The sequence below is a fragment of the Leptinotarsa decemlineata genome, unplaced genomic scaffold (assembly GCF_025532065.1).
Source record: "Leptinotarsa decemlineata unplaced genomic scaffold, Ldec_3_MD MMD2_tig00026354_RagTag_RagTag, whole genome shotgun sequence".
In the NCBI taxonomy this organism is placed as follows: domain Eukaryota; kingdom Metazoa; phylum Arthropoda; class Insecta; order Coleoptera; family Chrysomelidae; genus Leptinotarsa; species Leptinotarsa decemlineata.
In genome coordinates this window covers 15793790-15818311 of record NW_027412702.1, presented here as the reverse complement: position 1 = coordinate 15818311, position 24522 = coordinate 15793790, and the positions used below count along the sequence as shown (strand labels likewise).

Below are 24522 nucleotides of genomic sequence, written 5' to 3'. Positions count from 1 at the left end.
AAATGATGCTAACGAAAAATTTATATGTATAGACATAAGTGAGGTTAAATATGTATTTACACAAATATTACGGAAAGATGTAACTAAGTGTATAAGTAGTAAACTTGAAGAGAAAATAGTTTTTATGATATCAAAGTTAGAAATTTGAAGTTACAGAAATTGATAGTTAGTAACTAAGGAAAGTAGATGATTTTCAACTTTTTTATCAACAAAAGTTTCTTCTCAAGGCGACAAAAGGATACGCCACGCCAAATCTTTTGCTCACAGAATTTAATAGTAGATTAGCAGATATTGAATAATTACATAAAAAATAATACTTAGAAGAAGTTATAAATAATACTAACCTGTTTAAGTCAATTCCAACCAAGGAACTTATCAAAAGAAATTTATTACTTGGAGAATGTCAAGTAGACGAGAGGAGAATCCAGTGGAGACGTGATTTTCACTGCACAAAACACATAGAAGGAAACCCAGGTATTAACCTCTTTCCATATCGAACATAAAAAAAATATATGCAATTACACATAATTTGTCTAAGAGGAAACACTGGACAATTGAACAAGAATTAAATTCATGAATTTCCATCGAACATAAAACCACAAAGTGTCCAGGATAGATTAACTGACATTTCATAAACTATTAGTGCGTTCCAAAATTCACATTACATAGTTCGGTTTAGCATCGAACATTATCTAGCGTAATTTGAAGAAAAAAATACCTGGAATATTTGTTTTCTATTTTTGTTCGAACACAAAATTTTTCAAAATAGTTCACACATTTAAGCGATTTCACGAAATGTCATTATAGGGCAGATATGTTTCTTCCAGTTATAAGAAGAAATGAAAGTTGTTTTTCCATATATTTTGAAATCACAAAATACGTTGCTTGATTGACAATATGCCGGTGACCAACCCATGTAGTTATTTTGGTAGCTTACCATTTTATGAAAATAAACAGTAATTTAGACACCAGTGACATAAAGTCGTGAAGTTTCGCTCATAACCAAAAGCAATTGTTTTAGATGTTTTTAGTTTGTTTTTGAAATAATATTATTGAATGAGCTAAAAACATTTTTTTTTTCATAATGATTTTTTACTTTGTTGAAACTTCAAAATGAATATAGTTTGTTTGTAAATCACGAGCTGAAAAAGTATTAACTGATCTGATCTGACTTAGATCTGATACCATTCTCCAATGGTATCAGATCTAAGTAATGTCAAGATGGATTGTAAATTCACTTCTCCATATCGGTTAGGGAAAATCATAACACTCAGATTACTGTTTGGTATCATTTACGTGATATCAAGGATTCTGTACAAAATTACCTAGATATTTCTCTCATCGCTCTCACTGGTACCTACACACTACCAGTTTGTATTCTTCTCTTCTTCATCTCCCCGGATAGGACGAGTCTTCCTTCTTCTTCTTGGTATATCGGACTGCGGTGGGCTAAGTAGTCCATCACAGCGTCGATATCTAGCTGACCTACCCGAACATTCTTCAAATTGTCGCTTAACACCGTGAATCCATTACCACCTTTTCTTAAAAATGAGCACACAGCAATTCTGTAAGTTTTGTTTAGGTCGAGGTATTCATATCTTGGTATGGTACAATTCTGGCACCGCACTTTGACAGATACTACTCTGTCGTTCAAAGGACGATCAAAGTTCATTTCTACTTTCATACCTGAAAAGTGAAAATATATTTCTCATTCATTATTATTCACAATACTTTGTAAAAGTGAACTGACCGATCTAAAATATTCGGATGAACCATGGAGTGCATGTCTAGGTTTGATAATTCAAGGAGAACTTTGATTATCGCAACAAAGCAATCTAGCAGCTACAAACATTCAAATAACTCTTACCTCATTCATTATTCGTAGTATACTTCCAAAGATAAGTGAACATTTCTCATACAGTGCATTTTTTAATGTGCCCCCGTCCTTTTTATTTTTTGAACGGATCAACTCAAAAAATTGAAATTTGAGATAATGAAATTAATGCATGAATACTTCATTTCAAAGTGAAATTGACAGATGAAACTTTCAAGATGGCGACTGGGCGCCATTTGGGAAAAAAATTAGATGAAAAGGGGGGATCTTGTGACGCATCATTTTGAAGCTCATGACAACCCTAGAATTTGAAGTCAATATCTTCAGCTGCTACAAAATGACGGAAAATTTAATAATTTTCTGAAGACAAATATAGTTATATCAATATTTCTAGAAATATTTCTTTTTATATGCGATATGGCAATTCCATCAACCCGATAAGGTTTGTTAAGTTACTTTTTGTTTACGAAAATCACAAAAAATGTTAGTACGACAATGAACATCATTGTTCAGTTAGAATATTCTCATTTAGTTTTCGGTTTTATTAGTAGAAAGGTACCACGTCAACAATCTCTAAAAGCCCCGGAAGAACAGAAAGTGCAAATAATTGGTGAGAGGGTAGTAAATCCTGAACAGTTTACTTATTCCGTCGCGAATGTTTGTGAGGTGCCTCCTTCTACGGTGTGGAGACTTTTGAAGAGGAACAGGTATCATCCATACAAAATTAAAATGGTTCACCAATTAACTGAAGATCACCCTGATCGAAGAAGAGAATTCTGTGAAATCATGACGAAAACCATTGCAAGGCATCCTACCTATCTCCACAATATTTGTTTTAGTGACAAATGTACATTTTTATTCAAAAGGCAATGTTCACAGACAAAATTGCCGTTATTGGAGTGACACCGACCCTCACGTTTCCCGGGAGACACATACCCAATATCCAGAAAAAATTAATGTTTGGGCAGGAATATTGGGAAACCACATTGTAGGGCCTCTATTTATTGATCAAAATTCAACAGGGGAACTGTATTGGAATATGCTGGATACTACTGTTGACCCTCTCATCACTGAAATCGTCGAAGCGAATCCTGATGAATTCGATATGGATATTGTATTCCAACAAGATGGAGCATCACCAGCAGATGGAGCATTACTCCAGACAAGTGAGAAACTGTTTACTACTTTTCCCGGTCGTTGGACTGGCCGTCTAGGTCATACAAACTGGCCAGCCCGCTCGCTAGATTTAACACCTTCAGACTTTTTTATGGTGTATTTGAAGCAATAGGTGTACGAAACCGAAACTGCTTCAATATTGGATATACGGCAGAGAATAATACATATTTGTAGATATATTGATGTTAGTGTGTTCGAAAATGTTCGACGTGAAATTTCGTTTACGCTGTTCATATGTCAAGAAGTTCAAGGAAATCATTTCGAGCATCTTCTGAACTGACCTCAAGCTTATTACCTCATATTATGTAATTAAATGTCAATGTATTCAGGCAATTATTAAAAGTGCCGCCATTTTGTAGTAGTTGAAGATATAGACATTATATTCTAGTGTCGTGAAGCATTTGTCATGAGCTTCAAAAAGATGTGTCACAAGACCCCTCTTAGCATTTAATTTTTTCCCAGATCGCGCCCAGTCACCATCTTGAAAGTTTCATCTGTCAACTTCACTTCAAAATAAAGTATTCATGCATTAATTTCATTATCCCAAATTTCAATTTTTTTGAGTTGACCCGTTCAAAAAATCAAAGGGGAGGGGGACATTAAAGAAATGCACTGTATTATTTGATGTACAAAACACTTGAAATCGATGCCTTTGAAAAATACTATATTATATTGAAACTAAATACTGTATTGAACATGAAAGATATATATCTGATCGATATTTCAACTCAGAATTATCTATCAATTACAGGAATACTTACCAGATACCTGAATGAGATCTTCGCTGCTGAATTCGAGAAGTTCTTTAAGATACCTTCCTTCAATTTCTCCCATATCCAACGTGTTCAAAAAAGGTTGCGAAATTGTTACATCACTATAAGTAATATCTGAAGATAATTAAATATATTTTCGATAATTTTTACGAATTGGTTTATTGTTACTCACTGCCAATGCCTATGCTGGTTCGAAGTCCACCAGCATTTATTACAGACAATGCTACTTCAGTCCAAGCACCAGGTGGAGGCGATTTGGTGAACTGAAATAATAATTTGTGTGGTAAGGTATACGTATAGGTACACTACCAGGTATTATGTGAAAGATAAGTCCATTTACCAATTTCAAGAATGAAATGTTACAGGCTCAAGGATGAACCACATTATCGCGCAATATTACTTGTATAATATTTTGACTGCGGCTCATAGCATAGCCTTTCAATATCAGTGTTCAATAATTGGAATTGTGAATCATTCGGAAATTATAATGATGACTGTATGTTTTTTCCATTAATAAGAACAAACTTATAATTTGCTCCGCAAAATATTAAAAGCTTCCGTTGGTATCTCATTCAGTAAGTAGGTGGGGTGGTAACTGATTGGGTTGACGTGGGTGGTTTACTCCACTCACTCAATCGACCGCTGTGTAAACCGGTGGTTCCAACCGCGAGGCAGTACGATCGATTTTCACTTCCTATCGTCCAACCCGTGCTAGGAATCACAGGAAAAGAAAGACCTCGCTGGCACAAGTTTCGACTTTCGAAAGTTGTTCCTAGGGGTGCGACAGCTGGTTAACGAAAAAAAAAAAAAGATTTTAAACAGGCTAATTCACAAGAGTATTTGTGAATTCAACTGTTGAGAAGAACAAGCCTGACTTTAAATAGGAATAAATATATCCCATTACGGTGATGTCGTCTATGGAATTAACAGGGTACGGCTTGTTACATGGGGACAGTGGGCATCGAAAATACATTTCCATACCTGAAATACTCGAATACTAGAATACTAGAAAATATACCTACTGAATATACAGTAGCATCGGTTATGAAGTTACCCAGTGTACATTCTTTCCGGTCGCAGTCTACATTACTCAAATCAACTAAACTTGAACCGACAACCCTATCACCTAGCTCATCTACCATCTTTTTCCAAGGAAGCAATTCTTTGTTGATTTCTTCATCTGGAAAAGAGAAACACAAAGCAATTAGGAGATAAAAAAAATAGTTTTAGTCATTGAAGTAACGGAATTCATAATATTTCATGCGATTAATAATACATGTGCAAAGAATAAGCTTCTTTATTCTGAATATTAGAGGTTTGGTTTACTATTATCTGAATATTTTTTTGTAAATTATCCCCCGAAAAAATAACACCCGCCGCCGCTGGTCTTCGACAATCGACTGTGACTAGGCCAAGGTCGCGCTCAACTTTACATGCGCTTCTAGATCGTTCTAGGTATTGCGTCGATTCGTGAATATTCCTATTGGCCTCCGAAGACTTCCATTGAGATATATAAGCACTGCTAGCAGGCAGATGGGGCTAGTCTAGTTGAGAATGGGGTACAAAGTGAGCTTATTAGACAATTAGTCTGAAGTTCAGTTTTGTGTTGCATTGATTATGTAGCAGTGAAAAAAAGTTGAGTGTAATTGTAAGGTGTAGTCAATTATTCTCAAACCCACGGGAAAAACGAAACAATAATAAAAAATTCCAGGCTTAAGAGTATAGAAGTGAATGAAATATTAAAAAATGGATATGACTTCGCAAGTCACGAAAATGAGAAATCTCGCAACCTGAAAAAAGAATACAAATTGTTCATAACTGAGCTAGCTACAAGTGATCAGAATAAACACCTCATTGAAAGAAAACGATTTTTTCCATAAATGGAAATTGTTTGTTAGTGGTAGTTTTATAATAACCTTATATGATACTACAAACAATTTCCATTGTAGCTCAAATGTAAGAAAATAAATTGAAAAAGTCCTCGACCGAGGGGTTTCAAAAAACCCCTTGTAAACACAAGATCTATCAACTGAAACCACAAATGTGCGGTTGGCTGGAACCTCTAGGGTGAAGTGAATCTATTGAAAACACTTTCCCAACACCAGAACAAAATTACGGTCTCTCGACGCGTGTTTTGCTAACCAAGGTAGCATCCTCAGTAGATCATTATGACAGTCATTTCCGAAACCATCAATTTCAATTTTGAAATAGTTGAGTACCTATCTACTCAAAGACAATAAAGAACAAAAATACGGTTTTATCGCTTTGGTTTGTCAGGCCGATTGAATTTATTTTCTCGCGCGATAGTTTTAATGTTGTCAACTCCTAGATATTGATTTGGATTGTATGTGATGTAAGGTGCAATTATGATTTGAGTTCCCAAAGAACACTTCAAATGTTGACAGTGGCATACGGTAATTGTACTCTGAGTCAGAAAAATGTTTATAAGTGGTACAAACTTTTCATGAAAATTTCGAAAAAGTGAAGAAAATTGTTATGGAGAATCATCAAATCCTTAGTCGAGAAGTTGATGTGGATGTCGGCATATCGGTTGACACAAGCAATCCAATTTTTTCGAAAATTTTGGGCAAGAAGCGTGTGGCAGCGGAAATCGTTTGTGAAGTGCTGACAAAAAAACCGTTGCATGAGCATCGCTCAAGAATTGTTCAATGACGTCAACGGCAATCCAAATTTGTTCAAAAGGGTCATAACTGAAGTCGAATCATGGGTATATGGTTATGACATCGAAACCAAATTCCAACCGTCCCAATGGAAAAGCCCAACACCTTAATCATGCCCCCGTGTTCACCAGATTTATTCCCCTATGAATGTTTACTATACCCAAAATTGAGTAGACGTATGAAAGATGGTGTTTTTTTACGATTGAGGAGTTTAAAACCGAATCACTGAGAGAGCTAAAGGACATACAAGAAGTGCATATCAGAACGAATTCACGGATTGGAGAAAACGTTGACTCAAGCGTATTATATCTGAAGAGGGCTACTTCAAAGGGTGCGAAATATAAATTGATGGCTGGATAAATATATCTTGAGAAAAAAGAAAATTCACCTTACTTTTGAACAAACCTCGTATATCGTTTGCATATCGTTTGTATATCGGCAGCTGATTAACGGAAAAACAGATTTTAAACAGATTTTACATGGTCAAATAATATTTCAGAAATTATGCGTAATATCATTGGAAAAGACATTCTTGTTCATAGGTTTTTATTTGTTACTTCATTATTATGATGAAAATAAATGAAAAATGGATAGAATATACCTGAAAGTACTCATAGAGTTAGTTGTATATTTATAATGTCAAGAAGAGTAATTATCTCTCACTGAAATTCATCACATTCTTCCATCACCTACATAAATAATACTTCATCGTTACTGACAAGCGGGATTGATGGTAGGATAATCCCAAATCCGCAATAATGGCATGTATTATACTCTGATGTATAGACATGATAGTGTAGATAATGTCGAATGGGATTACATGAATGTGTGAAAAGCTGTTCTGCCAAACAAGAATGCTCTGTATATCATCAACTATGTATAGAATGAATGACACAAACATTTTTACGGCAGACTTTGAAACAAAGAAAGTATAAAAAAGTATTCGTGTATAATCTGAAAGTAACTGGTGCATTATATATCACAACAAAACACGCCTTTTTTTCCATTAACTGAACAAACATGCTGAAAACATATTTAATGAAAATGTAACGTAGAGAGAGGTTGAGATGAATTGTTATTGTTTATTTGACTGCTTTCTGCACGAGTTCCAATAATGAATTTTCAATGAATTGGCAATATGAAAATGAATCTCAATATTTCACCGAATGAAGACAATTGAGTGATTTGAAACTCTGGTCATCGAAGAAGCCCACAAGAAACCTCGTCTCTGGTTGAGATCCGTAGATGACACCTTCATGATATGGAACCATGGGAATACTGAACTACTTACCTTCCTGAAACACATCAACAGCTTAAGACCTTCCATCACATCCACAATGGAGAAGGAAGTCACAAACGAATTGCCATTCTTAGACATTTTGGTGAAGAGGACTGACACTCAGAGGTAAACATCTGTATACCAAAAACCCATTCACACGGGACAGTATTTGAATCACGAATCCAACCACCATCAATCGACTGAAAAAAGAATCATCAAGACTTTATTAGACCATGTTTTCGGGCTCTGTAAAACGAAGAAAGGTCTCGAGAAGGAACTAGACATCATCAAAAATGATCTGATTTTCAAGAGAATGACTACTCCAGAGCGATGGTTGGACAGACTTTGGCTAGAAGACAGCAGGAACCTCACAAGGGAGAGAAGCCGTCACAACCAGTGCTTTTACTTCCCTACATCGGAGGATTAGAAGAATTGGATCCAAATACAACATCAGAACCTGCTTCAGATCTGGAAACACTAGCCGTAGCAGCCTCACGAAAACCAGGCCACCAAACGCGGACTGCGATTCCAAGAATTGCATTTACCGGGTACCCTATGAGTGCGGAAAATCCTATATCGGTGAGTTTAAGAGGCCATTAAATGTTCTCATTGCCGAAGACAAGAAACACACACAGCGAGGGGAAACCAGCAAATAAGAAATATCAGAGCATGTTTGGATCCATCAACATAACATCGAGTGGTCCCAAGCTGAGATTATACACAGGGAGGAACATTGGTTCAGGAGGAAATCTAAAGAAGCTGCATACATGTTGTCTAACAATGTATTCAGCCAAGCTAGCGTAGAGATACGCAACATATGGAAACTCATAATCAAGGGGGGAAAAATGGCCAATGCCCGCCAAACAATCATCTCCCACTAAACTGGTGAAGCGGAAAAAGGAAAGCGGAGATAAGTGAAAGTACTCGAGTGACGTATAAATAGTCATCTTTTTTCTTCTTTTTTCACTTCTTTCAGGGATTTCAAATCATTTTATATAATATCAGACAATGGAAGCCTGTACTAATAAAATTCAACATGAAACATTGTCAATCACCTTCAAACAAACGGCGTTAGTCTTATCGCATTCACCACTTTTTCAGTTAGTACTAACCTTCAAAAGAAAGCAGCTGAAATCTCATGTTATTCAGCTCATGAGTTTGTTAGTTATTGTGCTGAGAGTGAGACTACTTTTATTATTTTCGAAATAATACATAAAAAATGATTTTGTGTATTGATTTTGCAATGTGCATAGATGCGAGGCAATGGCTTGAAAAGTGTTATAAGGATATCATTAAAAACTGGGTACCTGTCCTTCTAGCTACACGAACACGAAAAGGTGATTCAATATAAATAGAGCGCCCAGTATGAAAATAGTAGTTGATGCGTTGGATACAACACGAACAAGAACCAGAGCACCAGCTCGGGTATTGCGACTGTTACCACATCGCCTTTGAAAAGGTCTACCGCAGCAGTAGACGAAACGTCGCCATTAAATCCTGCAGACGACGGCCAGAAAACCCGGAAAATAGCCTTCATACATGCTGATTAGTTTAGGACCAAAGACAGTCTCTTTCCGTGCACAACATTCAGTTACTATTGGCTCGCTTACGAAGTTGCGGGATTTTGCCCATTGAAAATGATTTCTTTGGTTTTGATAGTGACACGCTGAAACCAAATCTTCCCGCATAAGCTAGATCGGTAAAAATGTAAATTGTAATGTTATTTAAGCGATTCGTTGAGTCGACAATGGCATGGTCTGCAAAAATCCGCTCTTTAAATCTGAATTATTCATTCGATACACTTTGTTTTCCAGGAATGAAGTCAACTTGAGTTTTATTATAACAATTGTAGTCGGTATGAGTTTATTTGCTCTGTAATTTTTTAAAAGTTTTTTTACTACTTTTTTGAATAACGGTTCAAGCATTTAACGCTTGTCAGATTTTAGATGACCGGTTTGTTCTCTACACGTTCTGGTTGTATTCGATACAAAAATAGTTTCGCCATGTATCACACCAAAAAAAATTCAAAGTTGAAAATTGTTCATGAAATAAACCATGAAGAAAGTTTTATTGAAAGCAGAAAACGATCTTGTTGTTAATTGGGAAAAAATTATTGATGAATATATGACCAAAAATATGTTACCTTGTGGAACGCTGCCATCCAAATATATCGGTGCTCCGGAATAATCGCTAACTTCTCCGTTTTCATCGAAAAAAACTGTAATATTTCCCAAATATCTACTGAAAGCTGATGCCTGGACAATGAGAATCTTTTTTTTGTTTTTACTTTCAACAATTGTGGGATATGGACCAACAACAGGCTCAGTTCCTGGTGGTTTATCTGAAATGAAAAACGTTGAATTTATTCATTTAATATTTCATTGACGGATATAAACTAAATCAGATGACAAAGAAATGATAGATTCCCATACGAGGGAAATTTAATATCAATTCTATTTCATATATTACGTTGTGTAGCGTTTCTGCGACTTAATTTTGCTTCAACAGGCCTTTTTATCAATTTTTTTTGTGCGTATGCGTCAGTATCAGCCATCTTTCTCGTATTGTTTTTTGTAAACAACCATGTTGAAGAGCCCGCAACTCATGTTTAAAAAATTTAAATTGAAGTTTATTAATTGTAGAAAAAAGTAAAAAAAATGAAGTAGTAAGTCAAAATAACCAGAAAAAAATGTTTATACTTCATTATAATTATGCTATCTGTACGAAAAGAAACAACAAAACGTGTTGTTATGGAGCTATGTATGTACGATACAAATCATTCAAAACCAACAAATACTATTTTATAAATTTTCCAAAGCCCTATTGATGATGTTACCAAGGATATACTTATATTTGCTCACTACATTTCATTGGAGAAAGTGATCCAACTGAACAAAATCCTGATCCTTTAGGCTATAAGGAATTTCAACATACCTACATTATTCCTTATTGCATTTTTGACAGTAAATTTCATGAATTTCATATATATTATGTTGTATTAAATATTTCCTTCTAATGAAAATTACTAAACATATTCAATTCAGTATTTACATATTTGTCTAATCAATGTCATATGTATAGCCTCAAAATATTAATGACTTGATTTATTTATTAGTTCCATAAGTAATACTCTTGTCAACTGAAATATATTTTCAATTACATCAAATGAATTGACAATATTATTAAGAATAAAACTGTCAATACTATTTTTTTTATATGTTTTTAGATAGTAAACAAATGCTGATACCTAACCTCTCAATCAGCTCACTTTTTTTCCTTTTTGCGGACGCCCATGACTTCTTAACCACCTTTTCAATTGTTCGAAATTATGAGCTTCAACTGAATTATAAACAAGTGAAGCACCATCAATGGTTTTTTCCAATAATTTATTTGTTTGTAGAGATAATATTCCTTGCCCAGCCATTGTTGATTAAAACAGTACGAATGTTTTGAATTAGCGCCATTTCAATATGACGGCTACGCTTGCGCTCGTCTTATTATGAAAAGGCCTATTCCATGAGTTCAGAATACATACCGAAAGGGAAAAGGTAAATTCCGAGTAGAAGTAAAAGAAAGTTCTGGATATGTGCACTTCATTTGACGCGTTAAGGAAAAATTAGTAAATTTTCACTATGCGCGTGCACATCATCACGAAAAACCGACACCCCGAAGTTAGTTTCTCCTTCATTGATTTATATGGCCATTTTACTGCCACCCCGAGGTTTTTCATTCACTTGTTCTTTAATGAAAACACAATTATTTTTTTTACTAGGGGAGTGTCAGTCCTCTCAATATGACTTTCTTAAATGACACATCCATTATCGCACTGACGACATCGTCGAATCCATCGACATCCAGCCTGGTTACTGGCGTAGGGAGCCACCAATAACCCCACCTTTGAGTACGGTCGTCATCGGCACAAACGTCCTCTGTCCCTGAAGTTAACTAGTCAACATTGTAATTTTTCAAAAGAAGTTACCAACAGAGTAAAAGTGAAGATATCTACGTATGTTTGCGTGAGAATTGGCAACTGTATTTACCATACTGATTAAAGTGTATTTGAACCTACAACACGTGTTTCGTATTAGTCCAAAAAATAAAATGGATATAAATATATATATATATATATATATATATATATATATATATATATATATATATATATATCAAAATATTATCAAAATAAATTTCAATATAATTATTTGGAATACATGAATAAATTTAAACGAATAATCAAATAAATCACAGCAAGAAATAATAAAAAAAAACGAATTATAACTTCTTACGTTCGTACATTAGTAACTACACACACAAAAATATTTATTTTGATTCAGTTTGTGAAAAGGAAATTACTTTAAAGTGGAAGATTACATATTTCGTACCTCCAGTATACAAATATGAATGTGAATGTCCTCCAACGATAAGACTGATTTTTTCTGATGCATTTTGTGCAATAATCTGATCCACTTCGTATGCAGCATGAGACAACACAATATTAGTGAAAACTCCTTCTTCTCGGACTAAACGTTCTGCTTCTTCATTGACACTGGGCGACACAGGAAGAAATTTCAGCTTTTCTGTATGCGAAATTTCCTGCAAAATTTGATATGTAGTGATAAATTTTGTTTCCTTACTAATAACTCTACAAAATGCATTACACTGAACGGAAAGAAGTATTTCAAAGATATATTTCAATAATTAAAACACTTCAATTTTCAAGACACTTTTTATTGAAATAATACATTCGTTTATTAGCCACTCATTATTCGTTATGAATAATGAATATTTGGGGCTTTGTTCACGAGATGGAGCTCTTAATTGGTAACAAATCTTTCTTCTAGAAGAAGGTTTCATACATACAGTCGAGGGGTGAATTTTTCCTGCACTAATGAGAGGTATTACCTAAGCGAGGCTTTCCAGGGTGATCAGTTGTAAAGTTGAGATTCGACATTCACCGCCGAAGAGATTTGTCTTCAAAAAATGTGTACATATTCTTAGATACAAAACGGAAAAAAATTCTCTGGATATGTTCACTTTTAGATATACAAATACCGATTCACACCGAAATTTTTATAAAATTCTTAGTTATTTGAAATGTGTACTTACTGCACAGAAATAAGTGATTACGCCAATAACTCCAATTTTCTTTCCATCTCTTTCAATAATTGTGCTCTTCGTGTAAGTTCTCTGAATATCTGGCTCCAAGCTGTCATCTATATTCGAAGCAACTACTGGGTGATTCAGTGATTTTATGTAAGGAACGACTCCTGCAATGCCGTCATCAAAATCGTGGTTACCCAAAACCTTTAAAGGCGTATGAAATTATTAGTTATTTATATAACAAGTTTGAATTTCCAGAAGATTTTTTTGTAATCAACGGATATCATTTCACTCAAAATAGAACAATATAATTGAATATTTGAATTTTTGTTTTCGGATGAACTCATGAGAGGAATAATAATGATTATAATAACAACAATAATGATACGATTCAATGTAATTCAATTATCAACACATATGCCCATTACTTACTTTATTTACTCACTTATTCCTCATCACGGATAGTGATGTGTTAGAAAGAGAGAGAGTGAAATCATTAACACGGCGCTCCTCTCTTGCGATTTCATTTTTGTTACAGTGAATTTACTAGCAATATTACGCAGTATACGGCATTACGACTTCATCGTAGGAGCAGCATTGTTAATAATTTTGTGATGGATATGGATTGATTTTGTGGAAAAGACAAAGTTTCTCACTATCTTTCGGTTATGAAACCTTCTACAGTCTGAATAATGAACAAAGCTGAATCAACCATTCAACTGTCGTGTTAAATTGAAAAAAATAATTTCTATACTCAGCTTTCTTTAGATGGTCGACGTTTCAAAACACAATTTTTTTTCGTATTCAGAACCAGAAATTCACCTGAAACTTTTTCTCATTGTGAATAGCTATATTAAAATTGTGTTGTAAATAACTAGATAGTTAATTGTGTAGAAAATAGCTATATGAAGCTAACTCTCAATTGAATTCTCAAAAAACATTCCATATATTTTTGGGAAAGAAAGTTTTTGGCTTTCTACTACTCCATCTTGATACAAAAAGAAGGATGAGGAAATCTTCCAAAGAAAGGAAGGAAGTAACTCTATACATGGATGTGTAGATCATGCAAAGAAGTAACTTTCAGACACAAACTGAAAGAAAGTCCTCTTGAAACAGCTACTTTCATATAAACATTGAATTATACGAAAGAAAAAATTCTTTCGAAACAAATACTTCTATATGAACACTGAATTATACAGAAGATACTTTTCTCTACTCAGTTTGTATTTCAATCATTCGTTGTGGAATAAAATTCAGATATCCTTCACATGAGTTCTACTTTAAATGAATGGTAACAGATTGGACATACATAGAACACTGCCATCCTCACTGGTATACACCGATGTTTCGCCTTAAGACACTTGCTCTAAGGCTCTTAAGTACCAAATTGGATAACATTATAGAAAATACACACACTTCATTCATGAATTACGATTTTTTAATGTTACGGAATGAGCTTGATCAGCTTATGTCATCGATGACATCGTAATGACATTCATTAACCTATTTGATTTAATCCCAGCCAAGAGGAATCTTATTTGAATTGAAGGGGTTATATTTTTTAGGAGTGATTAATTTTTGGGAAAGAAAGTTTTTGGCTTTCTACTACTTCATCTCGTTACAAAAAGAAGGATGAAGCAATCTTCCAAAGAAAGGAAGGAAGTAACTCTATACATGGATGTGTAGATCATGCAAAGAAGTAACTTTCATCGATGACATAAGCAGATCAAACTTATTCCGAGACATTAAAAAATCATAATTCATGAATGAAGTGTGTGTATTTTCTTTAATGTTATCCAATTTGGTACTGAAGAGCCTTAGGGCAAGTATCTTAAGGCGAAACATCGGTGTATATTTGAACATCTCCCGTGAAAGTATCTATAGAAGAGAGAAAAATCTCCAATCTTTCTTCGATGGTCCAGACTATCAAGGTTGCACGCGATGTTCGCGTCTTCAATCAGGCGGACGCCTCTTTTCTGGATCAAATCCAGCAATTTTAGGGTATGTTTGGGGGCAGAGCTCCAAACATGAGAACAGTACTTCAAAGAAGGTCTGATCTGAGTGTTATAAAGCATCAAAAGTTGCTGAGGTGTGTATAGTTTTCTGGTTCGGAACAGTGTTCCAAGCTTTTGAGAAGCAGCCTTTGCAATTCCAGCGACATGATTGTGCCAAGACATAATGGTGTCCATTTTAAGCCCCAACAAACTTATAAAAATAGAAAGCGAGATTGTCTGACCTGACATTATTATATCCGGTTCGGAGACATTTATTTTCTTGAAGAAAACCGATGCCTGTGTTTCATGCTGTATTCACTTATTACAATTAATCGAAAGTAGCTACCAATCGATTCAAAAAATGTCGTTATGTGATATTAAAATCATTGTATAATGTCTCATTAAGGGATTTCTGAAATCAATCGAGCAAGCACTGATGACGACCTTGAACAAAAAATTGAGGTATGTGCGAGGATTGTTTGTTTCATTGTTTCTCTACGCCAGAGGTTTCAGTTCTACATATTGTATTTATCATGATTCTAACAAGCCCTCTTTTTGACCAAGGCAACGTATTTCAATTGCGAGATTTTTCACAAAACGGAGTTTCACATTTTGGTTCAGTGGCTCGATGAAGCAGGTATTGTATAGTATTACAAGTGTTGTGGTTTCGTGAACCATTGAGAAAATTTCGAAAGAAGTACGAACTCAAAAATATATTTTGATTTCTAGATTTGGTAAAGCTGAATTTTCCAGATTTCTTACCTCGGCATCGATGTTGAGTTTATTCATGAAATGTTGGGTAAGGTTCCATCTGCCAATTGAATACCACAGGGTCCCTTGGAAAGTATCTCCCGCATTTAGTAAAATTGACTTCGGGTTTTCTTCGCGAATTTTTTTTATTTGAGTGTATAGTCTTGAGAATCCACCAACACATTCACTCTCCTTTTTGCAAGAGCCGCCATTTTCATTTATCTGGTCGAATCTGCGAAAACATTCCGAAATAAATTCAATCTCCTTTTTTTCTGAAAGTATATTTTATTATTTTTGAAATACGCTGAACGTTAAAGAATTTTTTGACTGCATTTGCTGGAAGTTATTATATGTTTTTTTTCATAAAGTACACCTCACAATTTGATATCCATAAACTTTATTTGAAAAATATATCACGACATGTTTTGCTAACACAGTAGCTTTATCAACAGTTATTTGTATTCAAATCACAGTGATTTTAATACAAATAACTATTGATAAAGCTAGAGGAGAGTGAACAAATATGGAATAGTATCCGTAATGTGGAATACAGGCATTTCTATCAAATGGAAAGTGACACATGCAGTAATTATTCGTCTCTTTCAAAGTGTCCGCGTTCGCGCGTACAGCGTACAGGTCATAACATGTCAGTCAAGCGAGTCCCTTCATCTTAATACCAGTGTTTTGTTTTGTCGCTTCCGAATAACTACCTAAGGTATGTAAAAAACACGTATTTTTCGCATAAAAAGTGCACACAGTATTGTTGTTATACCTTCTAGACATTGTTTAGATGTTCTTTTGTGAGTTTTAGCGGTATTTGATTGTATTAACTTATCAAATATAAAAATATAAATCTCAGTTTTAAGTCGTTGGAAAATCCAAATTTGGACAAATTATAGTATTCAATTATGGAATATTCCATAATTGGTTCTTTTAGGTATTAGCTGATTAGATGATTGTGGTAATTATGAATTACCACATGAATTAGAAAGTATTTTTCATCAGAATGGCTGGCATCCACGTTACACCAATGACAAGTTCCCAACCTTTAGAAAAATCGATGGACAATCTTAGAACACCTGATTATGTCACAAATAGTCATTCCTCAATTTATTCAACTAATAATTTATTTGTTTGAATTTAATTGACTCATGCATTTGTTCGACACATTAAAAACGATTGTTCGCAAAATTTGTTCTATTTTAAATGACACTTGATTTAAAATGTTACATGAATAAAATTGTTATTTGAATAAAAAAGAGTAATGAAATAACTTGAAGCTTTTATTGATTCCGAAGAAAAATATTATTTCAGAGTATTGGAAAATGGAACGCCAATTTATTATATATTATGCTGAAAAATAATCTATATACATATAGTTCAACTCAGCAATAAACCAACATTTTAATTCAACAATCAATGGAATGTATTATTCCAGTAAATTCAACAAACGTTTCATTTCCGCATATAATTTTAACCTTTCAATAAAATGTTAGTTATTCATATGACTGTTGAATTACAATGAATTTTTAAATTCACTTTCTAAAAGTAAGTTTGGGAATAAAATTTCAATGAATATATTTGAATGACTGTCAAAGTTTTTCCATGAAACATAGTTGGTAATAAAAATAGACTTTCGTTTGTCTGAAAATATAGCAAATTAACTTTCCATACTAAATATTTTTCTATGAATAATAAAGATTGTTATATTTCAATTTTATTGAAAGTGTTCAATATTTGCAACATTCACTTTAATGCATTCAATTTAAAATTTGGTTACAATTTTTGTGCAAAACATTCTCAAGCAAGTATCATTTTATTTCATCAGTCTTTTTAAAAAGCTAATTTCTGACAAAAAATTAAATTTTTTGATGATTTAAAACGTTTGTTGTATTTGAAAGATACATTCAAAACGATTGTTGATAATTTTAATTCGGCGCGGTATCGAGCGGATTTATCAAGAACTTCAATTGTTACATATGGCAACATGCTAGTTCATTTATAGTACGACAACACGCCGTTCAACCGTGGCGCCGAATAAAAATTATCAATAATCAATTTAATTCATGTATCACTGAAATTCAACAAACAAAATAATTCAGATCATTTCAAAGAAATATTATTTTGTGAAAATGAATTGTTTTGACTGTTGCATTTAGGTGATACATGAATTAAATTGATTGTTGATAATTTTTATTCGTCGCTGCGGTCTAACGGATTATTACCGTACTATGACCAACGCCATACATATATACAGTTGAGTAGTTCCATAAAAATACGCCCGACGACAGCGCCGAATAAAAATTATTAACAATCAATTTAATTCATGTATCACTGAAATTCGACAAACAAAATAATTCAGCTCATTTCAAATGAATATTAATAAAAAGCAAAACGGCGTGCCACGCCGTTTTACTTTCTATTGGTATTTTGTAAAAATGAATTGTTTTGATTGTTGCTTTTAGGTGATACATGAATTAAATTGATTGTTGATAATTTTTATTCGGCGCTGCGGTCGGACGGAATATTGTGTTACTATCACTAAACTATCATGTTGCCAGATTTGAAAATTCAGCTTCTGCAAGAATCCGTTCGACGCTAGCGCCGAATTAAAATTATCAACAATCGTTTTAATTCATGTAACTATAATTATCATCAAACCATTTTATTCATGTTTCACAGAAATTGTAGTAAATTATTCGATAGTTACAAAAAAAGTATATATGACAAACATTTACTTCCAAAAATTTCAAACAATGAATCCATATTATAACTGTTCGCAACTTTTCATCAAACAAATTAATTCATGTAACATTTTAAATCGAGTGTCATTTAAAATAGAACAAATTTTGGGAACAATCGTTTTTAATGTGTCGAACAAATGCATGAATCAATTAAATTCAAACAAATACATTGTTAGTTGAATAAATTGAGAAATGAATATTTGTGACAATAAAAAGTAAAACGGCGTTCCATACCTGATGATGGTAAGCCTTCAATTGAAGTTTCTACATTCAGACAAGATACAAATATTGAACCTCTGCCCTCAACTTTCGGAATTTCTCGCTGTGGTTTAGGACTTGTTTCTCCATATGACATCAATCCAGAACCAAAAAGAAAAGTAAACTTTCACTAGTTCGGACTTTCATTTCATCGAATAGCTGAAAATAACACTTATATTAAGCAAAAAACAATCTGAAATGAAATAATACTGAAATAAAATACAAGTAAAAATAGAACGATTGAACAAAAAATAAAGAAATTCAAATGAAAATAAAAATAAAAAGTTAAGAGATTCCAAGCCACGTTAGTTCATGACGTTTCGATTGTTAGTATCTACAATTGTCTTCGGGTGATGACTGGACTGATTGCTCCGAGAGATGACTATGGGTCGTTTGAGTACTTTCACTTATCCGTTCACTGAACTGAGTAAAGAAAAGTATTTCCTGTATAATTCAGTGTTCATATAGAAGTATTTGTTTCGAAAGAATTTTTTTTCTTTCCTGTAATTCAATTTTTATATGAAAGTAGCTGTTTCAGAAGGACTTTCTTTCAGTTTGTGTCTGAAAGTTACTTCTTTGCATGATCTACACATCCATGTATTGAGTTACTTATTTTCAAATTGATTACTTCCTTCCTTTCTTTGGAAGATTCCCTCACCCCCTTCTTTTGTATCAAGATGGAGTAGTAGAAAGCCAAAAACTTTCTTTCCCAAAAATTAATCACTCCTAAAAATATAACCCCTTCAATTCGGAGTGTATTCTCTGTGGTATGCTGGACACATAATGATTGCGCAGGAACATAGTCTAATGCCGGGATTTGTGATTTTTGCAAATGATTTGTGTTCCTTTCTAAGTTATACCAATATTTCCAAAGAATATTGTTCAAGTCAAATTTAAAATTTCATAGTGTTTATAGTATTCCATATATGGGATACATATTTCATATTTAGATACATTTATCATTATTTATTTTTTTATTTAAATTTTATTTAAAATTAGTCGAAGTAACCAAAACTTGTTACAAAATGAAGCGTAAATATATGATTATTATCAATGACTACAAAATGTTTTTCATTTGTAACGTTTAGTCAAATTATGTGTAATAAACAAAATGGTATTCCATATTTGGTCACTCTCCTCTACTGTGTTAGCGAAACATGTCGTGATATATTTTCAAATGAAATTTGTGGAGATTAAATGGTGAGGTGTAGTTTATGAAATTACAATGGATCTTCATCATATAACGGCCGAATCAATCAGAAAAGTAATATTATGTGTATCTGGAAAATGAGGTTGGGAGAAGCAAGCTCATTTTGATATATGTATGTATAGTAATGTTGAAAAGAAACATTTACTAAAAAGATTTACACAACTAATAGAAGACGTATCCGACTAAATCACTCTTTCATATGTCAGTTTTGTCACATTGTGCCTAACAGCACAAGTGACAGCAATTTTGAAATTAACCCTTTGTGTCAACTCTCAAGTATAATTCTTATACTAACTTGTCCACAGATTTGTTACGTTTCCCCCAAGCAAATGAGTATGCGATTTTAAGAAAAATGTTACCAGAAATATAGATGAAAGCAACGAATATCTTTTGAATCTAAGTCGATGATTTGTTAAGACAGTATTGCTATTCTTGGAGTTTACAAGCAGCTATTCGTTCTCTAAAGATATTCTTTAGTTGCTGATGAAGTCCAGAAATTCGCCAAAGAGAAATGGTTTGATTTCGAAATCGATCATTTGTACACTAAATGTAGTATCTCAGCTATAGTCTATATAAAAAACTAACATATAGATTAGATGATTGAATCAAAATACATCAGGAAAACGTGTACGCTGAATAAGAAACTCAAAACCCTTATATTTCAACTCCAGTAATATTCATTACCACGCCAAAGGTTCCAAACAGTGTATCACATGTGCTATTCCTAATTGACTGAATGAAAATTTAGAAAATTCACTTATGTACGTAGCCTTCAAAACTGATTATGTACTTAAACAAGTTATAATTAGCCTTGAGAATGGTAGCTGTGAGAATTGCAACTGAAAGTATGTTGGTCAGAATAAATGAGATATTTAAACTCCTTCAAAGAAAACGTGTTGATTCAATGTTATCCATCTCACATTGAAAAATAGCCAGTGAGAAAAACATTACTACTAGTAGATATTAACTAAGTGATACCAGCATCGGAGGCTTCTAATTTTCCAGTGTCAGTGATTTGTACAATATACAATTGAAAAAAGTTTCCGAGGATTATGTTCAAATGATATTGTCTCACAAGCTGATAACTGGTTACTGGTTACTGTTATGTCTATAAAATCAATACTTCTAGACAAAATAGTTCATAAAATTGACAAGAAAATAATTTTTTACACTTTTTGCAAAGGCATCAAATTCAGCATAGATTCGAGTTCAGTTCTCTGAGAGCGATTTTTCAGAACTTAATTGTTCAAATTAGTTTTCTACTGTCTTCTTTCTGTCCATTCTGCCCATGAACAATTATACAGGATGGGGCACCGAAAACGAAACAGATCGAATATCTTCAAAACACATGTGTTCTGAAAAAATGCAAAAACTCGTCGATTTTTGATCCAAGGGGGACATCTTCCTATCATAATTTGGAATATGGAACAGTTTTTTTTCCGCAAGAAGGCGGCAAAATCGAAAGTTAGGTAGCTAAAATTGACATGGCTGAATTCCTTATGATACCTTTTTAACGATATCTCACACTTACTACTTTCCCTATTCAAATTGTTTGCCGGATAGTCACCGAGGGGTGGGGGAAGAGGTACGACAGTTGAGGTTATGATAGGAAGATGTCCCCCTTGGATTACAAATGGACGTGTTTTTGCATTTTTTTCAGATCACATGTGTTTTGAAGATATTCGATCTGTTTCGTTTTCGGTGCCCTACCCTGTATATTTTCTGGAAAATCATCAATGCAACATATTCACCGTAGAATATTTTAATATCTGATCTACTATACGTTTGGAAAAATTAAAAGCATTCAATAATGAAGATCAGCTCATCATCTTCAATCTGTTTCAAATGGGCCCTTTTTTCCTTTTTGTATCCCAATATGTTTTCCCCTCATTATCAACATATTCATCTAGATATTTCATTGAAATCTGGTTTTCTTGATTCATTTATTTTTATTTTTAGTTTCATGTATCAAGTATAAATGATTACGTTTTCATTATGAAAATTTCAACTTTTGACCTCTGGGATTGTTTCTTTCCTGCCTTTCCATTTCACTTAGATAACTTTTCATTTTAATCATAACGATATCGAATTAAGTAAATGTAAATATACCCTTTTCTATCATATTTATTTGAGTCGTAAAATCTTAATTGCCGCCACGGCACCTTTTTCAAATACTAAGTTGTAAAACTGATAACATTTAACATGAAACACTGTTCAACGCACATAAAGATATAAAACAGACCGTTAATCACCTAAAAATTTTGATATACCTAACTCACCTTGCATGAAAGTCGTTAAAATGTATGACCGACAACTCAAAAGATCCATTCGTCCTCCCAGCAGGTGAAGCTGTGGCCAATAAATCGGTCAACCAAAAAAAAACACACAATAACACCAACATCTTAGCGAAAGTGGAGTAAAATTCAAATCTCACCAATTATATTATCTATAACTCTACAAATTATTATTGAAAAAGAGAAGATAACATTCGCATAGGCGTAACGTCGATGATGTTAGAGGGTTCTACTATTGGGTTTATTAGTGACGACCGGAGAATAAATAAGAATGGAATAGGAGTAGGACCGAAGTGACTGATTCTATTTGACCGTTCACTGCAACACGCAAAGGTGTATTGTGGCACATACCTATTCAAACTCGATCAAATAGTTGCAGCTGCTTCACAAAGTCGATTGGGTTGAGCTGGTCGGACCCTATCACTGAAGCTTCGATATATTCGTGAGGGCGCACCAGCATCATCAAATGGGTAAGTGAACATTGTGCCCAAGAATCATGTGTTCCAAGTAGACAAAATGATTGAAGAATTAAAGACTTCTGCATTCGAGAGTAGACAAATTATTATCTTATCAAGGACTCCAATAATCAAAACAATCATCTTGACAGAGTGGTCTAGATAACCGAAACCGAAAACTCCACGATGAATATCGTCTTGCTGATGGTCAAGAAGAACTACAGGCTTATTAGCCTGTATGAGTCTGAGGGTAAGGAATAGATTAAGAAAAAAGAATTTAAACTTTCTATGTTTCTCACTACATTTATTTGTAACAAACGTTACTGCAGTTTCGTTCTAAAAGGACATTTTCAAACTTATACATTAAACTAACAATGGTTGATTACATTAGCCCTCATATAGCACCCCTGTAGATAATAATAGAGGTGCTTGGCTTGATTGAGTATCTGAGTATACAATTTACAATGCGGATACGCTAATTTGAAAACCGGTGAGTAAACTAAATCGATTTGACCATTCAACAGGTTGCACTCGCAATGTTTATGCTTGTGAATTTTTAAGGATTCTAAATAATTGAGTTTGTAACTCTTCCTTACACAGAGCAAAATTTCCGTATCATATAGATTCGGGAACTTGTGGTTGCATGCCAAGGAATGGTTTGAAACCCCCTGTAATACCTATCTCCTCAACTTTCCCAAATACGATACCCCTTCAAATTCCATAAAGAAATCCTTCGCCGGACTGGTCTCCAAATATCAGCACTTCAAGCATATATATATCGATTCTTCCAAAACAGTTGAAGGAGTAGGAGCCGCTGTGATAACAGATACCACCACTTACACTTTTCGACTGCCGTCTTTCTCCAGTATCTACTCAGGAGAAGTATTTGCTATACTCAGCACACTACAATACTGTCGTAGATCCGTTGGTGATCATGTCATTTTCACTGATTCTCTCAGTGCTGTCTTGGGCATCCAACAACTCTACCTGAAAAATGCTCTTCTTCTTCTCATTAAGACTGAACTGGGAAAGTTATTACAGGATGGTAAACACATTGAGATAGTTTGGGCTCCTTCTCATATGGGAATAACGGGTAATGAAAGGGCCGATTCAGAAGCTCGAGAGGCCATTTCAAACCCCAACTGTCAAGAGATCCAACGAGTGCCCCATCAAGACGTTTATCTCCAAATCGAAGAGCTCATATGCGACAGATGGAGGCAAAGGTGGCAATCCCTATATAATAATAAACTCAGATCCATTAATCCGAATCTAGTCACTCAAAATTACCGAGCTCTCACCCGCAGACAGCAAGTTTTACTTACACTCCTGAGAATTGGACATACGAAATTTACCCATCTACATCTCCTAAAGCATGAAGAGCCTCGCATTTGTGATACCTGCAGTGTGACGATGAGTGTTGAACATTTCATCTCTGATTGCCCAGCTTTCAATGAAGAAAAAAAATTTTTCGGATTACCAAGCGACCTCACCAATGCATTGGATGTCACGAACTTTACTTCCCTTTATAGTTTTTTGGAAAATGTTGGCATCTCTAACAAAATTTAATGTACCTACTGTAACCGCTAATAACTCTAGTGGTTGATTCGGTGTTTTTCCTTTTAAATAAAAAAAATGGTTTGAAAACGACGACTCATTTTTTCCTAGTCAGAAGGACCTTCAATGTTCAGCATACCGTTTTTGGAAATTTCGGCCACATTGTCCCACATAAACACTATTACACTCCGGACACATAAGCTTATACACTCCAGATTTATCCAACTTGACCACCTTATCTTTGGCATTGAAAAGAAAATCAGATAACCTAGCAAGTGGTCTGAATGCCACTTCCACATTGTTTTTCTGAAGAAACCCGCAATTATCTCTGTTTTTTTCCAAATATTCATTTCTTGATTTCTGATTGTTTGACCTGAGGGTATATCAATTTGATTTCCTACCACGTACTAACGGCTACAT

The 24522-nt window shown here is 34.0% G+C and overlaps 2 protein-coding genes across 6 annotated transcripts in view; one reads left to right on the top strand and one right to left on the bottom strand.

The window, feature by feature from the left end:
- LOC111503077 (trissin receptor) overlaps positions 1-24522 on the top strand; it is a 307365-nt gene that overhangs the window by 17851 nt on the left and 264992 nt on the right. The window contains exon 1 of one of the 5 annotated variants that reach the window (XM_074184426.1): positions 16113-16302. The exons of the other annotated variants lie outside the window; for them this stretch is intronic. The gene's annotated coding sequence lies outside the window, so the exon portion shown is untranslated. Of the gene's footprint in view, positions 1-16112; positions 16303-24522 lie in introns of those variants that run through there. 5 annotated transcript variants of the gene reach the window in all.
- LOC111510032 (apyrase) lies at positions 1276-22235 on the bottom strand. The gene is made up of 9 exons (XM_074184421.1): positions 22079-22235; positions 15600-15819; positions 12850-13047; positions 12126-12336; positions 9887-10084; positions 4806-4963; positions 3956-4046; positions 3772-3897; positions 1276-1686 (listed from the first exon to the last, which is right to left on the bottom strand). Exons 1-9 carry the CDS (start codon positions 22198-22200, stop codon positions 1358-1360), a joined length of 1653 nt encoding a protein of 550 aa, XP_074040522.1. The 5' UTR covers positions 22201-22235; the 3' UTR covers positions 1276-1357.